The following is a 25,875-nucleotide window of genomic DNA, read 5'->3' as shown; positions in this document are numbered from 1 at the left end:
GACTGGTTTTGGTTATCGACCTTACTGGTCGATAACCCAATAGTTGAATGATATATCGGTAATGAAAATTCCAACAAAAAAAGATAATTTTTTTTACCAAAAAAATACTTATGCAGCAATAGATTTTTTAATTTTTTTTACGTAAAGTAAAGAGAACGGATGGATGAATAAATATCACATAAATGTTATCAATTTAGTCAAGAGATTATTTTCTTTTTTATATTAATCATATACGTATATATACAAATAATAATTATTATATCATCATATTTAAGGATTTACAACTTTAACAAGTTGCAATAAATACGAGGGAAGATGGAAAATTCGTTTTATTTAGCCGTGGAGGTCAAAAGATTGAGGAAAATAAAAGAAAATTTAAAGAAAATCTTGATCTATGCGACATAATTTTCTTTCAGAAATGCAGGATTTTCGTGACTATTCTTTTCCGTAAAATTGCCATCAGGTTCATCGACGTCGTTTGTGGCGTTTTTACGTACAGCTTCGGTGGATCTGGCAGGTTCATTTATTACTTCCGTCAGTTGCATGGCGGTCGCAATCCTTAAAGCCTTCAACGAAATCGATTATAATAAAATTGCAAACTTCTATCGAAAGGTACAAATTATCATAAATTACGAAAAGAGAAATAAATATTTTATTAAATGATTTGAATTTTATCACCTTGCGTCTATCCCTACGAGCGGAATAAAGTACCCAAATAATATAGCATGCCATTATGATAGCAGGTACACATATTCCTGCTATGGAAGATGTACCACGTAAAAGTGCATGGTGTAATGCAAGCAACGTGACTCCTAATGCTGCTCCACCTGCTACGTATCTTCCTGTACGGCTTCGATCCTCCTAATAATAAATTAAGATTCATCGTTCCAATATTATTACTAAGAAAGATTAATTAATAATGATATAACATTAACAAGTTATAAATCAAATGTAATTTATATTAATTTACGAACATCTATTGTATAATATTCATATATCATTCCTTTGTAATTTAACAAATAAATACAGGGAATAATTATCATTTGACAGATACATAGATATATATAGAAAACGTGTAATAAGTTTACCGAAGGAGTGATAGAATTAAGAGTATCCCTCGAAGAAACTTCCGGTGTGATTGACATACTCCTGCCGGATACATAAAGCTTCTTCCAAGTTTGATTAAAAAAGGCTTCTTTAGTTTGAATTAGAGACAAGTTTTTGTTGTTGTTAGTTCATGTGTCACTTATCTTTTTCTATGATGAACTTAGATTGTCGTAGAAACGTTGAAAATAACGTGCACTTGTGGCTTCTGACTGAAATCGATTGAAATCGTTGTATCGCGGGGAAGCAACGAATAATGCAAAATCAACACCACGTCGACTCGTTTGATTTTTTTTTTACCGAAGTTTACATATTTTTAACATTTACTTTATCATCGATCACTAACGGCGAATTGAAAAGCTCGTTACGATGAAAATAAAATCGATGAGCTGAGCGTCGTTTAAAAATGAACAACACATTTTTAATAGATCCACGAGTAAGGATAATCGATCGATGCCGATCTTAAACGTTCTGTAACAGTTTTTCTTCGATTATTCAACATACGCAAAAGCAAAACGATCACGGGCAGAATGGGTGGGCAAAAGGCGTTTTCAAGAGCAAGTCGGCTCGCGCATTTACACCAGCACAATATAAACCAGACAAGCATGCTTAGGATAATAAACAAGAAAGACGACGCCCACATTGAATCTACGATCGATCGTATCGAAACGTCTTATGCGTTTAAGAAACAAGAAATGGATTAAAAAAATCAATGCCGAATATAGAGATTAGAACATTAGAATTTTTTAAAAGTCGAATAAAAACTTCAAAAATTCCATTTTTATACATAAATATGTTCTAATTCGTCCTTCAACATTTCCAGCGTTTGTAATTTTTTTATTTTGAAAGACATCTTTTTTTTTCGAACAATCGTTCGAACTCTTTTAGTGAATAATGAAATTACTCGTTTTTATCTTTCTTTCATTTTAGTAAATATTAATACAAAAATTCTTAAAGTTATTCGTATATTAAATTTCGAAAAAAGTGCAATGAATATAAATGAAAATTGTATATTTTTTTACTCACATATGTAAGTCGTATTGCCTATCTCGTCGGGGCATATTATACAAATTTGCCATCGGTGAGGCGCGTCTGTTTTCTTGGTCGAGCCTTCTCATTGGTCGATGGGTAGCCATTAAGCGACGAGCGATTTTATATGAGGGATAGTCGTCTTACGTCACAGTAGTCGAGTGGGTTCTATAATGTCAGGAGTATGAACGCTCGCTATATAGGAAAACATTGCGCTTACAAGTATGGGAATAATTAGTTATTCTAATATAATAATTTCTAATTTGAAACTTTAAAGGTAAATAAGATTATATATCAAACTATATAAATTTTTCTTTTACTATGATTATAGAAAATTTATCGTTATTATTTGATTATAATTTTTTGTATTTTGCTTTACAGAATAACCTATCAATTTTTGTCACGATGATATTAAGGAATAGAAGAAATATAATACAAACTAATTAGTATAGTTTGTTTCTAACAAATTGTGATAGATTTGTTGATATTTTTTTATTAATAAGTGATTATCACTGAAGAGAGGGATTTTTCTCATCATCTGTTAGACAATAATATAGGTTAGTTCATCGTATCATAATTATGGATCCAGGAATATTATGTTTTCGTCACTGCACTATTAAATCTGTGTTTTGTAAAACTATCCCAGAAGTATGTCCATTATGTCAAGAATTAATTGTAAATTTTAATATAGAGCCATTTAGAATTCCATATCCATTTAGAAATGCAACAGGTCAACCAACTTCGATTGTAATAAAACCTTCCTGTGGTACATTTTTAGATGACTATAATATCAATGATCTTTTACATATTGGAGTAGTCAATTCTAATGGAAAGCTTTATGAATTTGATAAATATGGTTTGATTATTAATAATGTTTCTCAATGGACAAATTGTATCGCCATACAAGTAGTACCGACTTCTTGGGATTATTACTGGGATGAAATATTAAATGCTATGACACAAGATATTAAATGGAAATCTATTAATTATGACAAAAATACCATGAATTGTTTTAACTTTGTTAGAGAATTTTTGCATAAATTAAATTATAATAATTTACAATTTGAGAATGGTGAAGATATGTGTAAAAAACTTATATTACCTAAACTTCATGAAGCTATCAGATACATTACATTATACAAAAACCTGAAAGACAATCGATACTTTATATCAGATTAATTAATAAAAATATATATCAACAAACTTTTTTTTTGTTTTCTAAATATTTTTATATCATATGGTATTTACTGTTTTTTTCAATTGATATACCTTTTACATTTTTACAGATAGTATTATAAAAGCGTAAAAATGATGTTTGCAAGAATAAGAAAAAATGTGCTTGATAAAAGATCTGCTTTAAGTCAATATATAAGAAATATAGCAAGTAATAGTAACCCTGATAATAAATTTGATGTTATTGTCGTGGGTGGAGGACATGCGGGAACTGAAGCTTGTACTGCTGCTGTCAGAATGGGTGCTAAAACATTACTAGTTACACATAAAAAAAGTACAATTGGTATGTTGGAGAATATTTGTATTAAAGTACCTAATTAAATTAATATGTAAATTAATAAATAATTTTCTATGTATAGGGGAAATGTCATGTAACCCATCTTTTGGAGGAATAGGAAAAGGACATCTCATGAGAGAAGTAGATGCTTTAGATGGAGTTTGTTGTCGCATATGTGATATCTCTGGAATCCATTATAAAATATTAAATAAAAGTAAAGGTCCAGCTGTTTGGGGTCTTAGAGCACAAGTAGACAGAAGTTTGTACAAACAACATTTACAGGCAGAACTTTTTAAAATGCAGGGTTTAGATATATGTGAATCATCTGTTGAAGATCTTATATTAGAAGGAAGTCCACCAAAATGTTGCGGTATCATTCTTCGTACGTTTAAAATATTTTTTATTTAATTTTGATTATATATAAAAAAAAAGAAAGAAAGAAAAAAAAAGTATTTTTTTTATAGGAGATGGAACAAGGATATTTAGTAGCACAGTAGTTATAACAACAGGTACTTTTCTCAAAGGTGAAATTATTATTGGATTAGAGAAAAGACCTGCTGGAAGAATGGGAGATGAACCTAGTATTGGATTAGCTAATACATTAGATCAACTTGGGTTTAAAATAAAACGACTTAAAACTGGTAATTACTTATATCAAAGTTATGTAAAATATTAATTCGTTTAATTCTCATTATTATATTATATTATGTAGGTACTCCACCAAGACTGTTAAAATCAACAATTGATTTTTCTAAATGTTCTAAAAATTTACCAGATGAAATTCCAGAACCATTTTCATTTATGAGTGATAGAGTATGGCTTCCTCCAGATAAACAAATGATCTGTTATATGACATTTACAAATGATGAAGTAGGCAAAATTATAAAAGACAACATGCATTGTAATCTGCATGTTACAGAAGAGAAAACGGGTCCACGATATTGTCCAAGTATAGAAAGTAAAATTCTAAGATTTGGTGAAACTAGTCATCAGATTTGGTTGGAACCAGAAGGACTGGATTCACCATTGATATATCCAGGTGGTTTATCATGTACATTACCTGCTGAAAAGCAACAAGAATTAGTTAATGTTATACCTGGATTAGAAAAAACTAAAGTAGGTAAGTTTTTTTGTCTTGAAAGAGCATTATGTCAAATAAATAAAACAAAATTAATTTTTATTTTATCTTCTATAGAAAAACCTGGTTATGGCGTAGAATACGATTATGTCGATCCAAGAGAATTAACTACAGAATTAGAAACGAAAAAGGTTTCAGGATTATTTCTTGCTGGTCAGATTAATGGTACAACTGGATACGAAGAAGCAGCAGCACAAGGCATCGTTGCAGGCGTGAATGCAGCTGCTAAAGTAAAGAATACTTTTTTTTGGACATAATATTGCAATGAATTTTTTTTCAAAGTTAATAATTCTACTAATCGTATATAGGTTTTGAGGAAAGTACCATTAATTATAAGTCGAACCGAAGGCTATATCGGTGTTCTCATTGATGATCTTACGACGCAAGGTACAAACGAACCCTACAGAATGTTCACTAGTCGAGCTGAGTTTCGATTGAGTTTACGTCCTGATAACGCTGATTTAAGATTAACAGTAAAAGGATATGAGTCAGGTTGTGTCAGCAAAGAGAGATTAGACAGCATGATGAAAACGAAGAAGGAATTAGAAGAAGCTATACAATTGTTTTCTTCTATCGTTCAATCACATTCCAAATGGAGAAAAGCGCTAGGTTTGGTAAAATCTAAAAGTACTACAAATAAATCTGCTTTTGAGATATTGGGGTCGCCAGATGAGAATATAGAATTTAATAAAATCGCCACGTTATGGCCGAATTTATTGGGACATATTGTAGATCCTATCTTGATACGAAGATTAAAGGTATGATGTTTCAATATTTACGATTATTTACTATCACATGATGAGCACAGAATATGTAGAATAATTCAACTCGTTGATCTTGCCTGGTTAAGGTCAATAAATAAAATTGGCACAGATTCATCTTTGCTGATCTCAATCAATAAATCAATCAACTGATTTTACAGATAGAAGCAACTTATGCTTCTTTCATTGGACAACAAATGAAGGTGATTGACGAAGTTCGAAGAAACGAGAGAATGATGATACCTGACGACATAGATTACAATTCGTAAGAAATCTTGAATTATCGCGTTAATTATATCAAAATCGTTAATAGATTCTCTATTATATACATCTATTTTTGTTTATAGGATACGATTAAATTTATGTACCGAAGATAGAGAAAAATTAATGGCAGTACGTCCGCGTACAGTAAGTTTTTTTTTGCTTTTTCTTTTCATTAAATTTTGTAAATATATGTGTATCAGATGAAAATTTTGTGAATATAATATACTTTAAATTTCAGATCGCTGCAGCTGAAAAAATTTCAGGCGTAACACCAGTAGCAATCGTACGACTTTTTCAATATATCAAATATAATGTGATAAATGAAGATAAACGACAAAAATTGAGTATATAAAAATGTACAGAAATATTTGTAGAAAGTGATGTAACATTAAATGAAACGAATTTCTCTGTACAAGAAGAACCATGTGTTTCGATAGAACCGAGTGTACAGAGAGTTTCTAACAGAGAACTTTGTTGATCTAATTAGTGAAGGTTCGAAGGGTCGCTAATTACCAAGTTCTTGATACGGAATTCTCTGCTGGAGCGTGTTCAGTGTAAACGTCGTTATAAGATTTGCTTATTTCGACCTAAGTTATGTACATATATATATATATACATATACAAAAGCTTTCACGTTCTATTAGATACTGGTATAACTTAAAGTTAACTCTCTGTTTTAGAAAAGCAATTTTCATTCATTTTCTCTATCACAAATCTATTATTCTAGAAAATTTCTAATTGAAGAGGACGACGAAGAATCTAAATACAAAACAAAATTCGTTCGTACTAGGAGTTCATTTTTATTGCCATTAGTGCGATAGTAAATACTGTTTACGATACATCTCGTATGGGAATGGTGTATTTTATTTAATCGGCGCTTGTAAATCGAACGCTAGAAGTCATTGAGCGCTTATAATATGAATGATTTTTTTACTTTTTATTTTCTCTTTATTACTAATAATAAATCTCGTTCTCCTGTGTTCTACCATAGACGAGTTATAAATGTAGTTGACGCGCGGGCTTTTAATAATATACGATCGTCCTTAATATGCTCGACGATTTAATACTATTGTCTCTCGTCATTTCTCCCTCTCTCCCTCTCTCCCTCTCTCTTTTCTCTCCCTCTATCTTCCTATGTTTCTCTATCTCTCTTTCTTTCTCTTTCCGTAGCCTCGCTTTGTATCCTCGAAATTCTCGAGGTGTCTGCATATTTCTTTATATTTTCATCGTATCTTTGGTCAAAGTAAAAGCAGAAGCCTTCTCATCGACTACCTCTTTCTCTTACTTCGCCCCATGGCAGAGAGATGCTTCTTCTACATGCTAGAGATAAACGAAGAATACACGCAAAAAGTGACGAGTGGGATGTTTCCCCTTTCGTACCACAAACGATCGTGCCAACAGCACACCCCACTTCTCTCACTCTCTCCTCTTTCTCTTTCTCTTTCTCTTTCATTAAGTCTTTGATCTTTCTATCTCCTCCTCTCGAAGAACCCATCTCGACGTTATCCTTCTCTTTCTCTTTCTCCTTCCTCTTCCTCCTCCTCTCCCTCCTCCTCCTCCTTCTCCTCCTCTTCCTCCTCCTCCTCTTCCTCCTCCTCCTACTCCTCCTGCTCCTCTTTTTCTACCTCTTCCTCCTCTTCTTCTTTTTCTTCTTCTTCTCCTCCTCCTTTTTCCTCTTCTTCTTCCTCATCCCGATGAATTCAGCTTTCACTTTCCGCTATCTTCGTTCAAAGGAAGAAAAAGGGAAAAAGAAAAAAAAGAAAACTAAAAAACAAAATGATAACATAATCAACGATTCCGGTTTATATTCTAATTACGTATTTTACGTGTTCTCTGGCAAGCTATCATCTACTTTTGTTACACGTAGTACCGTTATACATACATACAAAAAAATATATATATATGTTATATATATATTTTTCTGTCTCTCTCGTTCTCTCTCTCTCTCTCTCTTTCTTTCTCTCTCCCTACATTTATCATTCGAAATAAATAAATTTATTAAGGCTACGATCTATCTCTCGATTCACATCGATCCTATTATCAGTATATAATATTCTAAGAGAATAAATGTGTGCTTACGTTTTTATCGGATTCGATTATTATTTGAAATGCGACGATAAAAGAAATGTATAATTCGTGATTTCTATTGGGTTTGAAAATTTGTCGCATTAAACATTTTTCGTACACACACATACACACACGTACATATATACATACCGATGCTATTATTCTCTAAGCGTTCATTTTTATACAGTAGGAATAATATACGCTAACATTATTCCAGTGTTACTCGTGTTATATCGAGCCCGGTCGTTTGTATTGGCAGTTGTTTAGTATTAATAACAAAAATAATATTAATAATATAATGATAATAATGAGAAATAAAATATGTTTTGTTATGACAAATTAAGAATGAATACAATGAGTCTCTAGTCGGCGACAGTCGTGCATTAAACAAATTTTTAACAAACAAAATTATTCTATTATTATTCTTGCAAGTATATTTAACTTTTCTTTTTTTTTTGTTCTCTGTATAATAATTCCAGAATATCGCATGGAATTAATAACAGGATATACGACTGTCACTGTGGGAATTTTATGAAAGAATATGTGATCTACGCATTACTTAAAATGACTTATGATGAACACTAATTATATGGTATCATTCGTACACACACATACAGATACGCACGCACAAATATACACACGTCTTGTCGTAATAATTTTACATACATACGCAGGAGATGCTCCTCTTTCTCTCTTTCCTTTTTTTTGTTTTTTTTTCTTGTGTTTTTTTTTTCATTCTTTGGATCATAAAATTAGTTAGAAAAAAGGATCAACGAAGGTAGAATGTCCTCAAGTTGAGTCACTTAGAAAAAGAAGACACCGGTTTGTCTCTTCTGTCATTCGTCATTCATACTACAAAAAGGAACTAATTAGACTTTCTAAAATGACCCGTTTGTGTTTTTTTTTCTTTTCTACTCTTCGAAGACCATCTCTCGTTTCATATTTTTTCTTTTTTCTATTTTTCGAACGCCCACATATTTTGAATAAAATCGATTTCGATGTGTCTTCGAGAGAGAGATTGTTCGAATCGAGACAGCGGATATCGTGTGTGTTGTTTTTGTTCAAGGCCATCTGAAATTTTTTTTTGACGGCTAATATATTTCAGTCTCTTTGATGCACCCGAAGAAAAAAAAATTATTCTTTTCTCTCTCTCTCTTTCTCCCCTTATTTCTCTCTATTTCTAATCTCGACTGAACAATTCGTAAGCTCTTACAAACTTTTTCTTCTCTAATCTAATGTTGCCTATCGACAAATCGTTTGATGATCGACTCGTGTTTTACTAATATTAGGTAAACCACAGTAAATGTCAAAAGTTTCAGTATTTTATATCCAAATAAAGGATAGTAGAATTTTTTACTATATGTAAATTATTGTATTATTGTATTATATTGAGTATCCAATAGTATAGTATAATATTATTTTATTGACAACATTAGTATTTTTTTTTTTTACTATATATATCGTATAATTTTGTATTATTATATAATAGTGGCTACTCACAATAGTATAGTATAATATTATTCTATTAACAACATTAATATTTTCTTTTTTACCGTATATATTGTATAATTTTATATTATTGTATTATATTGGCTATCCGATAGTATAGCATAATAATAATAATAATAATAATAATATTAATTATTTATTTAAATATATAATACTGAAAATTCTGACATTAATTATTGATCAATACGGCATGTTAAACTTGCCAGACATCTGGAAGGCATTTAAAAAGGCATCGAATTTTTAATACATATTGTCGCGAATCGTCGATCATACTCTGATCTTACCCGTTTCTATCCAAAAGAATCTAATTTTTGACTCACGTAGATCAAACTTATGTATCTCGATATTCGTTCGACTATTTTCAATCGACGATGCGAAATGCAGATGAAATTATATATATATATATATAAATATGTATGTACTTGTAATGGCACACTTCCAGACGATTTTTGACATAGATTGGCAGTATTGTTAAAAATACGACGTTATAAAACTCTCTCTCAATTTTACAAACATTTTCTTGGCAGTATTTTTGGACGTAAAGACTTTTTTTTGTTGCGATGTCGATGCGACAGAAAAAATTAATGACATATAAAATTTAGATTTCACGAGAGATTTCAATGTCGATGCAAAATAGCCATTCCAAATGACAAACAAGTCAAAGAAATGATTCTCTCAAATTTCAAAATGGCAATAAACGATACATTATTAATTATTATCTTGTATCAAAATTCGTGGATCGCTGATCGATTGTTTTTCTTTCTCCTTTATTATTCTTTCTTTTTTTTTTTTTAGAATTTGGTTACTTCTAAATCTACTTAACTCATCTACATCACGAATTATTTTGTGGTCCCGATATTAATATCCCAATCGTTATCTACGAACACAAAAATTATTATGATCCACGAGAGATTGTATGAATAGACGAAATTCGAATCAGATTTAAAAAAGAACACGTCAAAGTTTCAGAAAAAAAAGATCGTACACATACACATACACATTCCTATACAAAAATTTTGAGTTTGAGTCGTGTGAAAGAGAGAAGTATTATAACTAAGCTCGATTCGAAGACATTAGAGAAGTGGACGCAATGACTATTCGGTTAAATCGGCCACAAATGTATGATTATACATCAGTCATGTATGATTATACATTATCATATCGATAATTTATTAATAATAATTTCTGGTGAATCGCTCTGTCTGTCTCTTTCTCTCTCTCTCTCCCTCTTCTTTATACACTTTAACAACGAGTTTTTCGATTAGAATGACGAGTTCGTCACTTCAAAGAATCTTCCCTTTCGTTTTCTTTGTCGATTTTATGCAAGTTTTGTATTCTCGAACGTACACACACACACACACACACACATACATAAATGTATATATAATACGTGATCTCGAAGTATGTGTCTTTAGTGTACATATATGTATACATACACGTATAAGTTCGTCAGAGAGAAAGAAAAAAAAAAGGAAGGCGTGTTAGAAATACAGCCTCTAGGCTTTCTCATTCCTGACAAAACACCCACGGGTTCTCAAGGTCAACGACCTTAGGACGGAAACGCAGTGACCGTCGATGTTTGCCGAACGTTCAATGCGTTCTTCCAAAGTCGGCATGTTAAAAGTTTTTTTTCTATGATAGTGTAATAGTCTTCCGACTCTCTTTTTATCTTCTTCGTCATTTTATTTCTTTCTTTATTTCTTCTTCTTCTTCCTCTTCTTATTGTTGTTATTCATCTTTAATCAGCAATCTTCGAGGTGATTTTTAACATATGGTCTCCAATGGTGCAGTCTTAGTACTTGGATTCTGCGTAACGCTATCACCCATGCTAGGCATCCCATGACTGGTTGTACTCAGGCCATTACCCTGTCGTCCCGCGTTCGTTCTTGGATTTCTATTGCAAAGTCTTTTCAATGCTGCTCTGACCTGAGGTTGACAACCGACCACTGCGAATATCAGTACACCTTGGAAGGCGTTTATCAGATCGGTGAAGTACCAGATATATTGCGGACCACCTACTGCCCATGAGACCACGTCAGCAACCCATGTGATCCCCATCACGATTACTAACTTCATACATACTCGGCCCAGTGCAGCTCTGTTTTAGACAGAAATATAATAATTAGAAATATGATTGCAAGTTTTAATCTTTTTTCTTTTCTTTTCTCTCTTTTTTTTTTTTTAAATACGAGGTCCACGTGCTTAAGCTCATTATTTATTTTTAAGAGCGATCGGACGATAAACGATGAAAAAGTGAGAAGAAATAATTAATCGTTTAATTATTTTAAAAAATGGTTTAATAAAATACATTTTTTTCTTAGCACTTGCATTTAATTTTAGAAACAAGTAGATGGACAATGGAAAGACGAGAAGAAATAATCGTACGAGGATAGTTTGCGGTAGACCGCCAGTAACGTAGACGAGATCACTCGGATCGATAAAAAGATCGATGGGAAGAAGAAAAGATCTGCGAAGAACCAGTCGATGAAATGAAATAACTTAGCTTGGATCGTGGCACGGATAAGAGTGAATGAGAATCGATGATCCTTCGAAGATCGTGATCGATTGTAATGATAAATTTCAAGGATCAATGACTTCTGGTTTTGTTCGATCAATCGATATAATCAGACAGTCTAGGAAGTTTGTAATTAGAGTTAATTTAAGCTTCTAGAACAGTAGTATACTACTATATCATTCTTTTAAATATTTAAATTAGATGACATTAACAAAAAAAATATATATATATGTAAAAGAGTTTTCAGTATTTTTCTACGTTACGAACGATAAGAAATTTTTCTCTGGATCGTAAAAAGACAGAAACGAAAGCGACGTTACGATATATATTTTTCTGAAAGTTCTCATATAATCGGAACTACGTTTCCGCGGAATCGTAAATCGTGTTGGCACGGTAGCAACGACGAGGGTAAAGTTTATAGAGATCGTTTTCTTTGGTTATCCGTGCAAATAACATTCTACGGGGATATAGAATCGAGAATCTAGATCGTCAATATCAATCTAACGATCGAGAAAAGGATGGATGATATTGAAAAGGGAAGGGATTGATAAAAGAAAGTACGAATGAGAAATAACGATATTTGTTCGTTTTCTAGATCATAAAATTGAGTTACTCGGAAAGAAATTCAAAGTTACGTTCTACCAGTTCGATCTACATAAAATTTTATCTTTTCTTATAAGGAAAGAACGATCAACGCGCTCGATTAGAAAACTTCTAATCGTGAAAATTAGAGTCAACGTAGTTGCGAATCGTTCGAGAACTCTCGAGAGGACCACTTTCGTTTCGAAGGTTAAAATGAAACCAGTTATCCTTGATGTTAATCGCTTAAGCACGTCGTCCTTCGTTCGAAAACAAAAGCCTTGTCTTCTCTAAAGAAACAGGATTCAACGGGTTTGTTCTGATTTATTTTAAGATCGAATATAGTGTAACTATTTCAAAGGGTTTATATTTATACATATATATATATATGCTCGCATTTATGTACATAGTACATGGGTGTTTTCCTCGAATAAATCGAATTTTAGTTAATTAGATGAAACAAGGCTAGAGTTTACAGACTGCATCGATCGCAAAACTTGAAACATTATTGGTCGGTTATTCTCGTTAAGTAGATCAGAAAGTTCACTCTCTGTCTTTCTCCTCTCTCTCTCTTATCGAGTCGAAATCAAAAGACGACGACGACGAGAGAGAGAGAGAGAGAGAGAAAGAGAGACCTTCGCGCGAGTTTAATAAACCTCGCTTGGATACGATCTCGTTTGATCTCGATTTACGAATTTCCTTAGGTCTTATAAATTCATTTCTTTCTGTCTTTTTCTTTTTTCTTTTTCGGTAAGAAATCGTTCAAATTTCTGGACTTACCTTTCTGTAGTACTCTTGACAAATTCGCCCTTCCATAAGCCGCATGTTAATTCACGTGCGGTCGCGGCAAAGAATAAAAGATTCACGGCTAAAAGTACACCGATCGGTCCGAAGAAATATGCAAGGATTTCCATGTCACCTGAAATAAAAAAAATAAAAATAAAAATGATGTACGTACGTAGGTGCTCCTACGTTTTCTTTCTTTCTTTTTTTTTTCATTTCTTCGTCGAGAGAAAAAGAAATTATATCACCCGTATCATACGTCGCAATCAGTTCATTGGCTGATTTTAACACGCGAATCCGACCACCGAGCGCGAAATAATATTCTAAATTTAAATCATCGTCAGACAGGATAGCCGGATCTTCGATGTTTCGAATTTCTTCGATTCAATAATAAACATCGTTGCGTTTTACCAGGGAGAAGGAAATGGATTTACGCGTTATACTTAAACTCGAATAACGCGAGATTTGCCTTTATTTCATGTACCATAGATGAGAAATTTCATTTCTCTCTCTCTTTCTCTCCCTCTCTCCCTTTCTGTACCCTTCTCTCTCTCTCTCTCTTTTTTTTTCCTTTTCTCTTTTACGTTCGTGCGAAAATAGATTTTTTTTTGCGGGCATCGAAGAGGGAGGAGAATAAAAATACGATCGAGGACAGGAAGATAAATCTGTTCGACGATCGTGCGTGATTCACCGGAAGCGTGGAGCAATATACACAAGATTGAACGAATCACGATCGGTTTTTGCTCTAGGTAACGCTAAAAAATATATATATATATATATGTGTGTGTGTGTTAGCAGAGAAAGAAAGATAGAAAGAGTAGGTGGGTTACATAGAAGTGCGAGCTGATAGGAAGCAAGCGTTGCTTTTATCAAAGAATTTTCGTTATATCTTTTAAAGACCATACTCGCTGGTTTTACTCGCGTACCTGAACTTCTACCATCTCATTCCCGTTTTCTTTTACAAATAAACTTGGAAATAAAATCTCGTTTATGCAAGATACCTACGAGACGAGTGCTATTACCGATGCACTTTTACTACTTTTAACGGGTATCGACGAACCTCCGCGATCGACCTACTTTTCAAGTAAACGAGTCTCGCGAAGAAGCACCACAGAAGAGGATCCAGGTCAAACCGTTAAACCCTCTCTTTTTCCACTTATATTTAGGTTAATAAGATGCACCGATAATATATTCAAAGAGAAAATGTCCTTATTTACAATCCAAAGTAAATAATACTTGGAGTATTCTCGACTGGAGATTCGTTGATTCTTTCCATTTTTTAACATTGGATTTATCGATCGGTCAATATGACCCTGACTCGTCGAATGTCTACTTGAAATCTTATCTGTTTGTTTTCTCAAAATATAATAATGATTCTCTCTCGTTTATTATGTACATATGATCAATTTTTCTTTGTTTGTTTTCTTTTTTACTTTTTTTTTTCTTTTTAAAGACATGTTTCGTAAATTTCTTTTTTTCTGCGATACACGTTTCTAGTTTCAGCGTTAACAATTACTGAAATAATAGAGGATGAAACATTTCAATGTTTCGAATATTAAAACAGTACATTATTTCTCTGAAGCTGCCGGTTATCTCGCTATTGTTTGACCATTTGAAATAATAAAATTGGCAAAATTCTCCGTACACGAACAAATTTTACGAGGGTGTTTCGAAAGAACGTTTTGCGGTATTTCATAAATATTTTCTGTAATCCCATTCCGGCTGATCTAGTCTGTTCGTTGATTCGCTTCTGAGCTTGAACGAAAAGTTTCGAGCGGACGTCAAACTCAGGCAGAACTCGTCGGTGAACTTTCGAAACGCTGTGTATCGGATTCGGGCCGGTTTACCAAACTCTCTCTCTCTCTCTTTCTCTTTCTCTCTGGGCACTCTTCATCTCTTCGCTCGGTTCGCTAGCTGCAGGACGAACGGAATATTAAACGAATGCAGAAGAGCGAACTTGTATTCTCTTCGGCCCTTGCCTTCCACTTTTTTTCTCATCCAGGGCGTTCATCAAGAAGGTTCAAAATTCAACGTCCGTACACAGCAAGAGAGACGCATGGACGGACGGACAGACGGATAGAGAGAGAAAAAGAGAAAGAGAGGAAGAGACAGAGAGAGAGAGAGAGAGAGAGAGAAAGGGAGAAGCTTCACACAAAATTCAAAACTCTTTTCAGAGCCAACTTTTACCTTCTCTTTTGGACTTCTTCCGAGACAATAACGAACGATTCATTTTAAAGCACTCGCGAAGAAGCAATTAGATTAAACGACGTCTTCCTTCTCTCATTCGACTAAGTTAAAGAGGAAGCTATGGCTTCGACGATTACCGATAATGATCGGTAATCTTACTTACTCTCTCTCTCTCTCTTACTTTTTTTTTTATTTAATTTGCCTGTTTCCTACTTTAATGGACTTTAAATTAGGATGATACGAAAAAGACAGATAGAGAGAGAAAGAGAGATAGCACGATAGTTCTTTCTTACCGTTTACGAACGACACTACCGTCTATATTCGGTGGCTTTTGGCGACCCGCCAACGATAGCTGTTCCGCACGGGTTGTATCTCACTCCATGGCAAGCCATAACAAACATAAGTGAATTATGTCCACGCGTGCCTGTTCGATACTTTATGGCACCCCCGTCAAGCCCGATTAGCTCGCCATCGAAAACGTTTCGCGAGATCAATTGCGATCGTTTCTCCTCTCCCCCACTTTCTCCTCCTCATCCACCCTCTCTTTCACCTCCTCTTCCATCTCCACCTCCTCTTCCTTCTATACATTCATACTTTCTCTTTCCCTCCTCTGTCCGACGCGTCTCTCTTTCTCTCTCTCTCTCTCTTTTCCGTTTTCAAGTTTCGGACACCTCGGCAATTTATGTTGCACGATACCCTTTTAATCGTCGACGATATTTCGGATCGTCAGGCAGGATTGTTAACGATCCCGGTAACGATCGTTTCTCACGTACTTTAAACGATTCACTGGCATGGAATTTTTAATTATCGTTAGAGAGGAAAAGAGAAAGAGATAGAAAGGAGATCGATGATTTTTTTGTGTTAACAATCGGTCGTGATTTATTATCGTATATATATATATATATATATATTTCATTCGCGTAAAACATGTGTAAATGTACAGAAGCTTGTAAACAAGAGGCAAATGATTTAGAAAGTTAATAAATTTAAATTGAAATTAATTGGAAATTTGAAAGATCTTTGAATGATTTAGTTTTCTATGTATGTAGGTAAGAGGAAAAAAGTTTAGAGAGCTGACAATAAGTTTGTGATATATATGTGTATATATATATATATTAAAATTTAACGATCATTAAATTTTCGTGAGCAATAATTGTCCGATCGAAAGAAGCAATACAATTTTCAAATTATACGTTAATTAATTAAATATTTAATTGTACCTCTCGAAAGTACGTAATAGAACAATCAGAGCAGGTCCTTAAAAATTCTCAATCATTTGTACTCACGTTTAGCATCGTTTAGTATAAGCAATGAAGGTGAGTGGGCGATAAATAAGGGTAAGTTTAAAGGGTCTTCTCTAGAGTAGGTACTTCCGAACACTCCTCTTTAGCATTCGATAATTCCGTCGGCGTTTCATTAGCATATCGAGTATCCTGTACGTCGATTACTATATATACACGATCAAAGTCTCGACAATTTCGTTCAAACTCATTTTCTTCCGTTCTTCTATTTTCTCTTTTTAGTAATTGTATTAAAAAGTGTAACGAACCGTACGATAGCTCGTGTCGATCGTACAACAGGATTTCCAATACGGCACGTGCGTGTGTACATGAACGTATTTGTGCGCAATCGACCGTTTCAAATCGATTAATATTTGCGAGTTTAACGTGTACGAAAGTTTCGTTTATTTGTCTCCTGCGTCGCTTCTTTTCATATACATACAAACATACATACACACGTACATACATACATACATACGCTATGTATCAAAAATTTACATATTCAAAGGTATATACGTATTACGAGATTAATTTCATGCGTTTATCGAACGCGAGACGTTTGATTAAATTCGTATAAATATATTCAATTTTTTGTTTCTTATCGAAGATACCAGGAAAAGCAATTAATCGAATATCTTTTTGTACGTCTCGTTCGAATGATACTCATCGAAATCTTTCGAAATAAATTGCGATAAATCGTATCGATGGAAACACATAGATCATAAAATTCGTCGATGGAATTATAAACCCGTAAAGATAACAATTTCAAAGAAATTACTTTGCTTTACGGTTGGACAGCCTGGCGCCAACTTTATCTTTCCATAGTATCGTCTCTCTAGCACTAACAAGGCGGGTACGTTCCTCTGGTAGAGGAGTAACAACACATCGTACTACTAAAGTCCTTTGCTTGTTCGGCCTCTCGGCACCAAGGTATTGCTTCGTTGGGTTGCTCCGAAAAGCAGAGAAGAGAGTTCAAGATATAGTCCGATGGAGTTTCCCATGGGACACTATTATCCTGATTTACAAGGGCGACAACGATTCTATTTTCTGCCTTCTTCGCAATCAGCCTCTTGTGCTGCTGCTACTACTGCCGTTCATCGTCATTCTTTTCTGTCTTCTTTCCTTTCATTTATTTTTTTTTGTTCCTCTCTCTCTCTCTCTTTTTCTCTCCCTTCTTTCCTTTCTTATGTATATACGTCCCGAATGAAGACTCGAGTTTAAATTTGAGTTAAAGAAAATCCATGTCTCGTTCATGACGAATGAATGAGTACCATTGAATTTTTCTTTCCTTTCATTAGTTTTTTTCCTTTTCTTTCCCCCCTCTTCTCTTTCGTTTCTTTTTCTTTTTCAACATCTACATAAGTAAATGAAAAAAGAAAAACTCGTAGGAACCTTGTTTACGAAATTATACCGTCTCTTTAAACGCACGTGCGACAAAGAGGAGATTACGAGAGAAGAATCTAAAAGATTCAGGAAGCAACCGCTCGTGCTGCGTTAACGGGACAAAACCATTCTTTCCGATGGGGAATGATATAATACAAGAGAGAGAGAGAGGGAGAGGGAGAGGGGAGAGAAAGAGAGAGAGAGAGAGAGAAGTTGTTTCTAACAAAAAAAAGGACAAAAAAGAAAGAAAAAAAAAAAAATAGAAAAAAAAAGATTCAAATCGTTCTCGGTTTATTGTTTGCGGAAAACATCGATGCACATTACAGTGTGACGGCAATGTTTGCGACGGGTATTTGCGTGGGACTTTAGGATCAGCCACGTGGGATTATTATGGGGTAAAGGAGATTACGGATTGCGAGGTAGTCTCTCTCCCTCTTTCTCCGTTAAATAGCTTGCAACTGTGCCGAAGCTCGACCGCGAATAAAGACCACCCTCTCTTCTCCTCCCGCCCCTACCTATCTAACAACCCCCCACCTACTCAAGCTCTCTTTTCCCTTTCTCTTTATCTCTATCTCTATCTCTATCTCTATCTCTATCTCTATCTCTATCTCTTTCTTTCTCGTTCAATTTAGTTCTCCCTTCTTCTCTTTCACCATGTTACAAGGACGAGTCCTTAACCATACTATAGATATGGTACACTCGTAAATTCAACCGGCACACTTGGACAGAGAATATACCTCCTATATTAAAGCTCACGGGAACTTGTACCGGTTATTATTAGGTATTCGACGGTGGTATTAAAGGTACTTTGGTTCTATCGATCTCTTCTTATTTCTCTTTTGGCTTAAGCGTTCTCTCTACGTTATATACAAATATAGTATATATTCCAAGGCAAACGATATTTCAAGTAATCCTCTTACCTCCAAGTATTTCTATTATGCCCTTTACGCGTAAGTACGAATGATGGATAATAGTTCGGTTGTATTAATTCTCTCTCTCTCTCTCTTTCTCTTTTTAGAAATGTAGGAACAAAGTTTACCATGCGTAGACTTTTAATTAACCGTTAGAATCCCTATACTCTGTTATAAGTTAAATTTCCGTCTCCCTCTCTCCCCATGTTCGACTTAAACGCGTTCATTATGAGACATCCAATATTCGTTTAATAGGTAGGATAGGTGTATCCTCCGAATGAGTAATTAATTCAATACCCGTCTCGCGTCATTCGGACGTTCATCGAACGAAAGCAATTTAGTCGGTACTTGGAGTTTGCCCGAACGGTCCTATTAATTGGCGGAATAATCGGATACCAAGAGATAAACTTCTCTTCTTCTATCATTCTCTATTGTATTATTTGCAATAATAAGTTTCATTAATATCTTCGAACGAGGGGAAACGACTGCAGTAATCGCTCGCTCTTTGACATCGGATTTTAATCGACGATTGGAGATATTTTAATGAGGCAAACAGAGAGAAAGAGATGGATAGATGGACAGATAGATACAGAGAGATAGAGAATCTTGACATAGGAAAAGGATAGAAAAGAATGATCTTACCATAGAACCAACATTGCTTCTCCCCGAAACGAGGCCTAAGATACGTGTACTGAGTCTGGGGTGAAAGATGATCCAGTAGGGCGGCCAATCCCGCAACCAAAAGGGGTCCACCCCAGGCATAACAAGCGTAGACTCTGAGCCGCAAGGTCTCCTGGCCCTTCTCCAAACTTGCTGGTCTTAGATCTCTGGAAAAAGAAAAGATATATACATATATATATATACACACATACACACATACTTATATATCGTATATATATCGTATATACAGTAGAAAGAGTTGGCAATGAACGTAAAACAGAGAGAGAGGGAAAGAGAGAGAGACTATTGCAAAGTACAAGATCGTACCGTGCACTTAACGTTAGAGTCGAAGGAACTCGAGAAATAAAACATCGAAACTATCTTATAGTTCCGTTTTCTTATTGGTCGAGGATGCTTCTTCCATTAAAAAAAGGATTTGGAGAAGGGAATGGGGGAGGAGCGGCTGGATGAAGAAATACACAGCGTGTAACTCTGTTGAAGTGAAAGGAAGACAGGAAATACATTATTTCTGGATATTGTACCTACGTTGTTGTATTATAATGTCGGTAGCTTATAGGTACTCTCTGTTATTGCGTGCTATCGTTTCTGTTTCCATGCGTTACAATCGAATGATTTGTAATCCACGATATCATTTCCGCAACCACTGTCGCGAATAATCGATATTACGGATTTCGTCCCGCTTAACAGTAACAGTAGTAATAGTATCGGGAGAGAGAAGATTGAAAAAGGAAAATTTGAGAGAAGTAATATTCGACGAACTCGCGTTTTTCACAATGGAAATTTTTTTTGGCGTTTTTTCTTTTTTCTTTTTTTTACTTTTTTTTCACATATACAAATTCATGAAAATATCTGTAGCCACTCGAAAAGTTAAAGATCTCGTTCGAGTTGACAAAAAAAAGAACTTATGTCGTTGAGAGTAGTGGCATATGGTTGTTGTTGAAGGAGTAAGCTGACGTCAGAATGATTATCTGGGTTGTCCGTAATTAACGCATACATTGCATTCTTTGAGTGGCTTGATTCCTAACTTTATTATGTCAACTATGATGAGAGAGAGAGAGAAAGAGAGAAAGAGAAAGAAGGAAAATAAAAATTTCACCTAAATCATGTGTTGCTATTAACAAGATTATTTGTTATTTAACTTTTTTATTTTTCGTTCGTATGAATGAAATATCGGCGAGTAGTAATCTTTAGAATAGGTATACTTATATATATATATATACACGTATGCTATATGTACGTATATACGTATATACGCACGTATCTAACCCATTGGAGTTTAACGCACGTGCCGTTAAATATACCAATGTATACGTGTAATACGCGAATATACATAGAGGCATATGTATTATATATGTATACCTACGAAGCTACCGTCGTCGCGTCGTCGCTTTCCCACAACGAGCACACCGACCGAATTAAAAGGTCGTCGCCAAAGTTTTTCGAGGTTTATAAAATTTTACAGTAACTAGAAGAGGACTGGTGTGATAATGAAATATGAGAGAGAAGAGGGACACTAGGGGCTGGTTCCTAAAGCTCGTTTTTTCTTTCTTTTTTTTGTATTTTTATTTTTATTTTTATGTCTTTTTTCACTATCGTTCCCTCGTAGTACACGGTACAACCTAGCGTCAAGGGAGAACAAGTTAAAATGTGTTAAAATGTGAGGAAAGAACACGAAACCCTTATTAAATACTTTTATGATCTTTTCATTTATTATTACGCGACGTATATGATTAAAATGGAATTGGCGTTAATGAATAAATTAGATCGAGAAATATCCAAAGGGAAAATTCGTTAAATCTCAAACGTCGAAAGTCTTTTCGATATCTGCCATTTTCACAACTATCCAAACCATAAAGCTTCGTCATTGTCTAGCTAGCTAGTTTAATGGTTGCTATAACAACAACCGGGAACGATGAAGCAGGAGAGGAAAAGAGAACAAGGGTGGTTATACGATGATGCAGGGCTTTACTACGAAGGGTCGTTACTCGTAAATCGCACCCTATCGGTAGCAACGTTTTACCACGGAATGGCGCGTCGAGTGTCGGCAACGAGTATATCGTCAAATAGAAAACAACAACAACCACCAAAAAACACAAGCAGGACAAAGATCCTTTGGCTAATATCAATTAGAAATGCAACATTTTTTCATTTTAGTAATAAAAAGAGAAAGGAGCTTAAAAAAAAGAAAATACCAGATTTTTAATTAATTAACATTGTTCCATCGTAATAGAAACAAAGAGTAAAAGAACATGAATCGTTTCAAATAAAAAAAAAAAAAAGAAAAAAAAAGCGGACGAAGGATTTTTCGTCTAATATAAAAAACTAAAGATCTCTAATCCCAATCAATAACTTGCTTTCATCACGATCGAAAGAATCATAAATCTACTTGGACAAAAAAGAAAGGAGATTGTACGAAGTACTTTGTGAGATCAAAATTAATATTACAAGATATTTTTTGTTCAATCCAAATACTATTACGTCGTGCTATTACGTTGATTTCTGATGGAGGAAGATAGGAAGGAACATAAATCTTTTTTAAACGGGAAAAATAACATTTGTCCGATAATTAGCACTAATTGCAAATGACATTGGTCGACGTCTTCTATATCTCGAACAAGTTCTTCCCCTTTTCCGTCATGATGAAAAGTTTGCGGAAAGGTAGAAAGCGTTACTGGCGCGTTTCGATGTCGGAATGGCGCCACGATAATTTTCAACCCTACGCTCGGGCACGTCCCTACGATGGAAATGAAGCTAGCGGCAAGTTACAACTTCTACAGGGGGTAGCTACATTAAATATTACGCCGGAGAAAATTAGCGACCCCGTTTGCGGACTCCTTCCCATATAGACAGAAATTGAGAGAGAGAGAGAGAGAGAGAGAGAGAGAGAGAGAGAGAGAGAGAGAGAGAGAGAGAGAGAGAGAGAGAGAGAGAGAGAGAGAGAGAGAGAGAGAGAGAGAGAGAGCAAGTTACTCGTTCTCCACGTATTTATGTACGTGTTATGCAGCCTGACAAAAAGGGGATGCCGACGATTGGCATTTCTATTTCCCCCATTAACAAAATTACTCTATACCATTTCATCTACCATTGGTTATTATAACGATATAGTTTTCGATGTTTTATTTATGGAAATGAGCATTTATTATTGAAACCAATGTTAAGTATAATAATTGTAATTAAAAAGAACAATCGTGTTTTTCCCTAAGGTCGATATGTGATTTCCCCCTGTGAGTAATCTATGGAAATAATTATAAATAATGTTAATTAAATACAATCGCATATTTAATTATCCTATAGCGATTAATAACAATTGATAATAATAATTATTGACAATGAATTTATGTATGATCGATGTATATTTCCGATGACTAATCTATACAAATGATTGTAAATTATATTCAATTCATATCAATAACAATTAACAACAATTGATAATAGTGATCGATCATTGATTTTACATGGATGCGTAGAAAATATCTCTATTGTAATTTTTAGTTAGTTTAATCGTTATCTTCTTAAGAGTTTTTATCTTTCTTTTTCCATTTAAAAAATTATCGCCTTTCTCTTCTTGCTCTTTTTCTCTCCACTATCGTTACGCGTATATATATATATATATACACATTTTATGCGTTTACTTACATATAGCATACGACTTAAAGTGTCGTAGAAGCTACTTCGAGAACGATACGCGGGACCGTCCCATGGGGTAGAGATGCTAAAAGCCCTATATTTATCTCCTCGATATGGTAATTATATAGATGGCAATTAGCAACGGTGCCAGTTAGAGGCAGCTTTTAATCGACCACTGTTATCATATTTCCTCTTAGTGATAGGTATATAAATTACGCCAGCACAGATCACGATTCATTAATTTAGAATCAGGTAATCGCTAATTATCTAATTATCAAATACACGATCGATTCCCTTACCCTATTCGCCACTCTCATGAAAATTCATTTAAAAAAATTATGAAATCTTTTTAGAATTATTGAAAAAAATGATCAAATCCTTTTAAAATGTTTTTAAAAACTCTAATTACTACGTATTACTATATATGCATATACATTGTTATAATGCATATATATATATATATATTTGTATATATACTAAAATATAATACAACTGTAATAAATTATTCATTACATTAGTAATACGTAGTAATTTATATTAATAATGTACGTAATCAATTTTACTGATAATATAATATATACCTACATTATATTAATTAGAATAATTAATTACTAGATATTGTTATAAACGACAATAACAGATGAATTTTATTTTCTGTAATTTCATTCTATCATCGCGTATACACATACGTACGTTATTATCGTACTATCCTGTATAATTATCGTATATATCGTACTATCTCTAGGATTATAGAATCCTCCGTTTATCATTTACTATGATTTAGAATCTATCTATTCATCTATTTATCTGAAGGAAGGACCACCAGAGAAACACCATCCGTTTTACCTATCTAATCCTATCCGTCTTCTCGCGGGAATTGTCTTCCCTTGCGCTGTTATCCGCACGTCCACCTCGTTATCTAATTATTTATTAGGGGGGAGGGGGAGAATAGCAGGTCTCCTAGGATTCACTTAACCGTTTCTACTCTGGATCCGTCCGAAATTCACATTTCAAAGCTTTCGAATTTATTACGACGTTAACTCGATAATCGTTTTATATTCGCGATAAGGTATTTCTTATTTTCTATTAGTTTGACGGACTTGGAAATTAGAGATCAAGGTTGATTAGAGAATCTTCTAAAGGGACGATGATGAACGTTAATTACACGCATCATTCTGACAATTAAATACCCTCAACGTTCGTGTTCTATAATAGTTGCAGCAGTAGTACTACTAGTAGTTTCAATTTACTTCCAAAGTACCACTCGTCGTTCTCTTTCCATTTCGAAAACTTTTCAGATGATCGATATAATCTCTTTCCGTAGTTAGACGTCGGGACTAGAAACACCGGAAGGAGACGGATGAGTAGGAGAAGGTTGGGGTACGAAGGGACGAGGGCTTGCGTGTCGCAAATAACATGAATTCTAAGCAAATCATCCCCGTCTTTTCGCACACGCACAGTTCTTTTTTTCAGTCCAGTTATTAGAAAAGTTACCAATCATTTTTTTCCCTTTCTTTCTCCCTAATCTACGGTATCAAAACGTACAACTCTTCGAAAAAAGAAGAAAGAGAAAAACATTGTCGAGTACAATTAACTCCGCTATGTAATAATAATAATAATAATAATAATCAAAAAGAGAGAGAAAAAGAAAGAACTATTATTAACCTTTTCGTTTTTTGTAATTTTAACATTTTTTTTTTATATACACAGATAATTTCGTGATTGCAAATCACATACATAAATAACATGTACCGTTGGCCACGATTGTATTGCAGCCGGTTTAAATGCTATTTCGACTATTGCCAGGGGTATATTCGAGAATAATTATTTAAAACGCGATCGAACTCGTAATAACTCGTTTGCGAGACTCTCTCTCTCTCTCTCTCTCTCTCTTTAATTCTCTCTTTTCGCTCGATGTGCTTTCCATTTCCAAGTTGAATAATGAACGATGTGGTCAATGATTTACTGGGATAATCCTATGATCATTCTGTAACTCCCTCGATACTTGAAAACCGACGCTTCTTTTATTCGATAAAGATCGATTCGCATTAATGAGTTTGCATAATATCGTCGTTATCAGTTTCAAATCACTTCGATATATTTTTATTGGCTTACTGATAAGATCATCCGCTTTTTCTTCTGTTTCTTTGAACTTTATCAGTGTTTTTATATTATTTTTTCTTGACTAATCTTTCGTTATTTATCGAGCTTCAAATCATTTCGATAGAATTTTAATATTTTTATTGACTTTTCGATAAGATTTCTTCTTCTTCTTCTTCTTCTCTCTTTTTTTTTTCTTTTTGAACTTTATCAGTGTTTTCATTTTTTCTCTTGACTAACCTTTCATTACACGCGATCTTCACATCATTCTATAATATTTTTATTGATTCTTTGGAGAAGATGTCTTTTCTTCTTTATTATTTTTCTCACTTTTTCCTATTTAATTTTTTATTATATACGAGTTTCAAGTTATTTCAAATTCTATCGATTTTTTAATGATTTCTTTCTTTTCGTTTAGATTTTATCATTGTCCTCGTTTTCTCCCGG

General features: G+C 34.0%; 4 protein-coding genes across 10 annotated transcripts in view; 2 read left to right on the top strand and 2 right to left on the bottom strand.

The window, feature by feature from the left end:
• Positions 1-313: 313 nt before the first annotated feature.
• LOC127071885 (uncharacterized) lies at positions 314-2,296 on the bottom strand. 2 transcript variants are annotated; one of them, XM_051011676.1, is made up of 4 exons: positions 2,131-2,296; positions 1,089-1,316; positions 679-861; positions 314-566 (listed from the first exon to the last, which is right to left on the bottom strand). In XM_051011676.1, exons 2-4 carry the CDS (start codon positions 1,143-1,145, stop codon positions 393-395), a joined length of 414 nt encoding a protein of 137 aa, XP_050867633.1. In that variant the 5' UTR covers positions 1,146-1,316; positions 2,131-2,296; the 3' UTR covers positions 314-392. The 2 variants fall into 2 exon arrangements, with proteins under 2 accessions (XP_050867633.1, XP_050867634.1); XM_051011677.1 differs by lacking the exon at positions 2,131-2,296 and adding an exon at positions 1,432-1,643.
• LOC127071882 (protein MTO1 homolog, mitochondrial) lies at positions 2,276-6,875 on the top strand. Of its 3 annotated transcripts, XR_007785267.1 has the most exons (12): positions 2,276-2,410; positions 2,515-2,690; positions 3,420-3,649; positions 3,726-4,025; positions 4,108-4,284; positions 4,356-4,763; positions 4,839-5,011; positions 5,090-5,539; positions 5,704-5,807; positions 5,890-5,950; positions 6,045-6,456; positions 6,534-6,875. XR_007785267.1 is itself a non-coding variant. In XM_051011670.1 (11 exons), the coding sequence occupies exons 3-11, from the start codon at positions 3,442-3,444 to the stop codon at positions 6,156-6,158; spliced, it is 1,995 nt and encodes a 664-aa protein (XP_050867627.1). In that variant the 5' UTR covers positions 2,276-2,410; positions 2,515-2,690; positions 3,420-3,441; the 3' UTR covers positions 6,159-6,875. The 3 variants fall into 3 exon arrangements, 2 of the variants coding, with proteins under 2 accessions (XP_050867627.1, XP_050867628.1); XM_051011670.1 differs by having other exon boundaries at positions 6,045-6,875; XM_051011671.1 differs by lacking the exon at positions 2,515-2,690 and having other exon boundaries at positions 2,311-2,410; positions 6,045-6,875.
• On the top strand, positions 2,713-3,312 carry LOC127071899 (MKRN2 opposite strand protein). The gene has a single exon (XM_051011710.1). It carries the CDS (start codon positions 2,713-2,715, stop codon positions 3,310-3,312), a length of 600 nt encoding a protein of 199 aa, XP_050867667.1.
• The window catches only part of LOC127071883 (probable G-protein coupled receptor Mth-like 1), a 94,491-nt gene continuing 75,202 nt past the window's right edge, over positions 6,587-25,875 (bottom strand). For all 4 annotated transcript variants that reach the window (XM_051011673.1, XM_051011674.1, XM_051011675.1 and 1 more), the window contains 3 exons: positions 19,663-19,847; positions 13,257-13,395; positions 6,587-11,480 (listed from right to left, as the gene is read on the bottom strand). In XM_051011673.1, the coding sequence (XP_050867630.1) occupies positions 11,147-11,480; positions 13,257-13,395; positions 19,663-19,847 (658 nt within the window). In that variant the 3' untranslated portion in view covers positions 6,587-11,146. The remainder of the gene's footprint in view (positions 11,481-13,256; positions 13,396-19,662; positions 19,848-25,875) is intronic.

This window comes from Vespula vulgaris, chromosome 23 (genome assembly GCF_905475345.1).
Source record: "Vespula vulgaris chromosome 23, iyVesVulg1.1, whole genome shotgun sequence".
In the NCBI taxonomy this organism is placed as follows: Eukaryota; Metazoa; Arthropoda; class Insecta; order Hymenoptera; family Vespidae; genus Vespula; species Vespula vulgaris.
The sequence above is the reverse complement of the archived record's forward strand: the minus strand, read 5'-3'. Positions and strand labels throughout refer to the sequence as shown.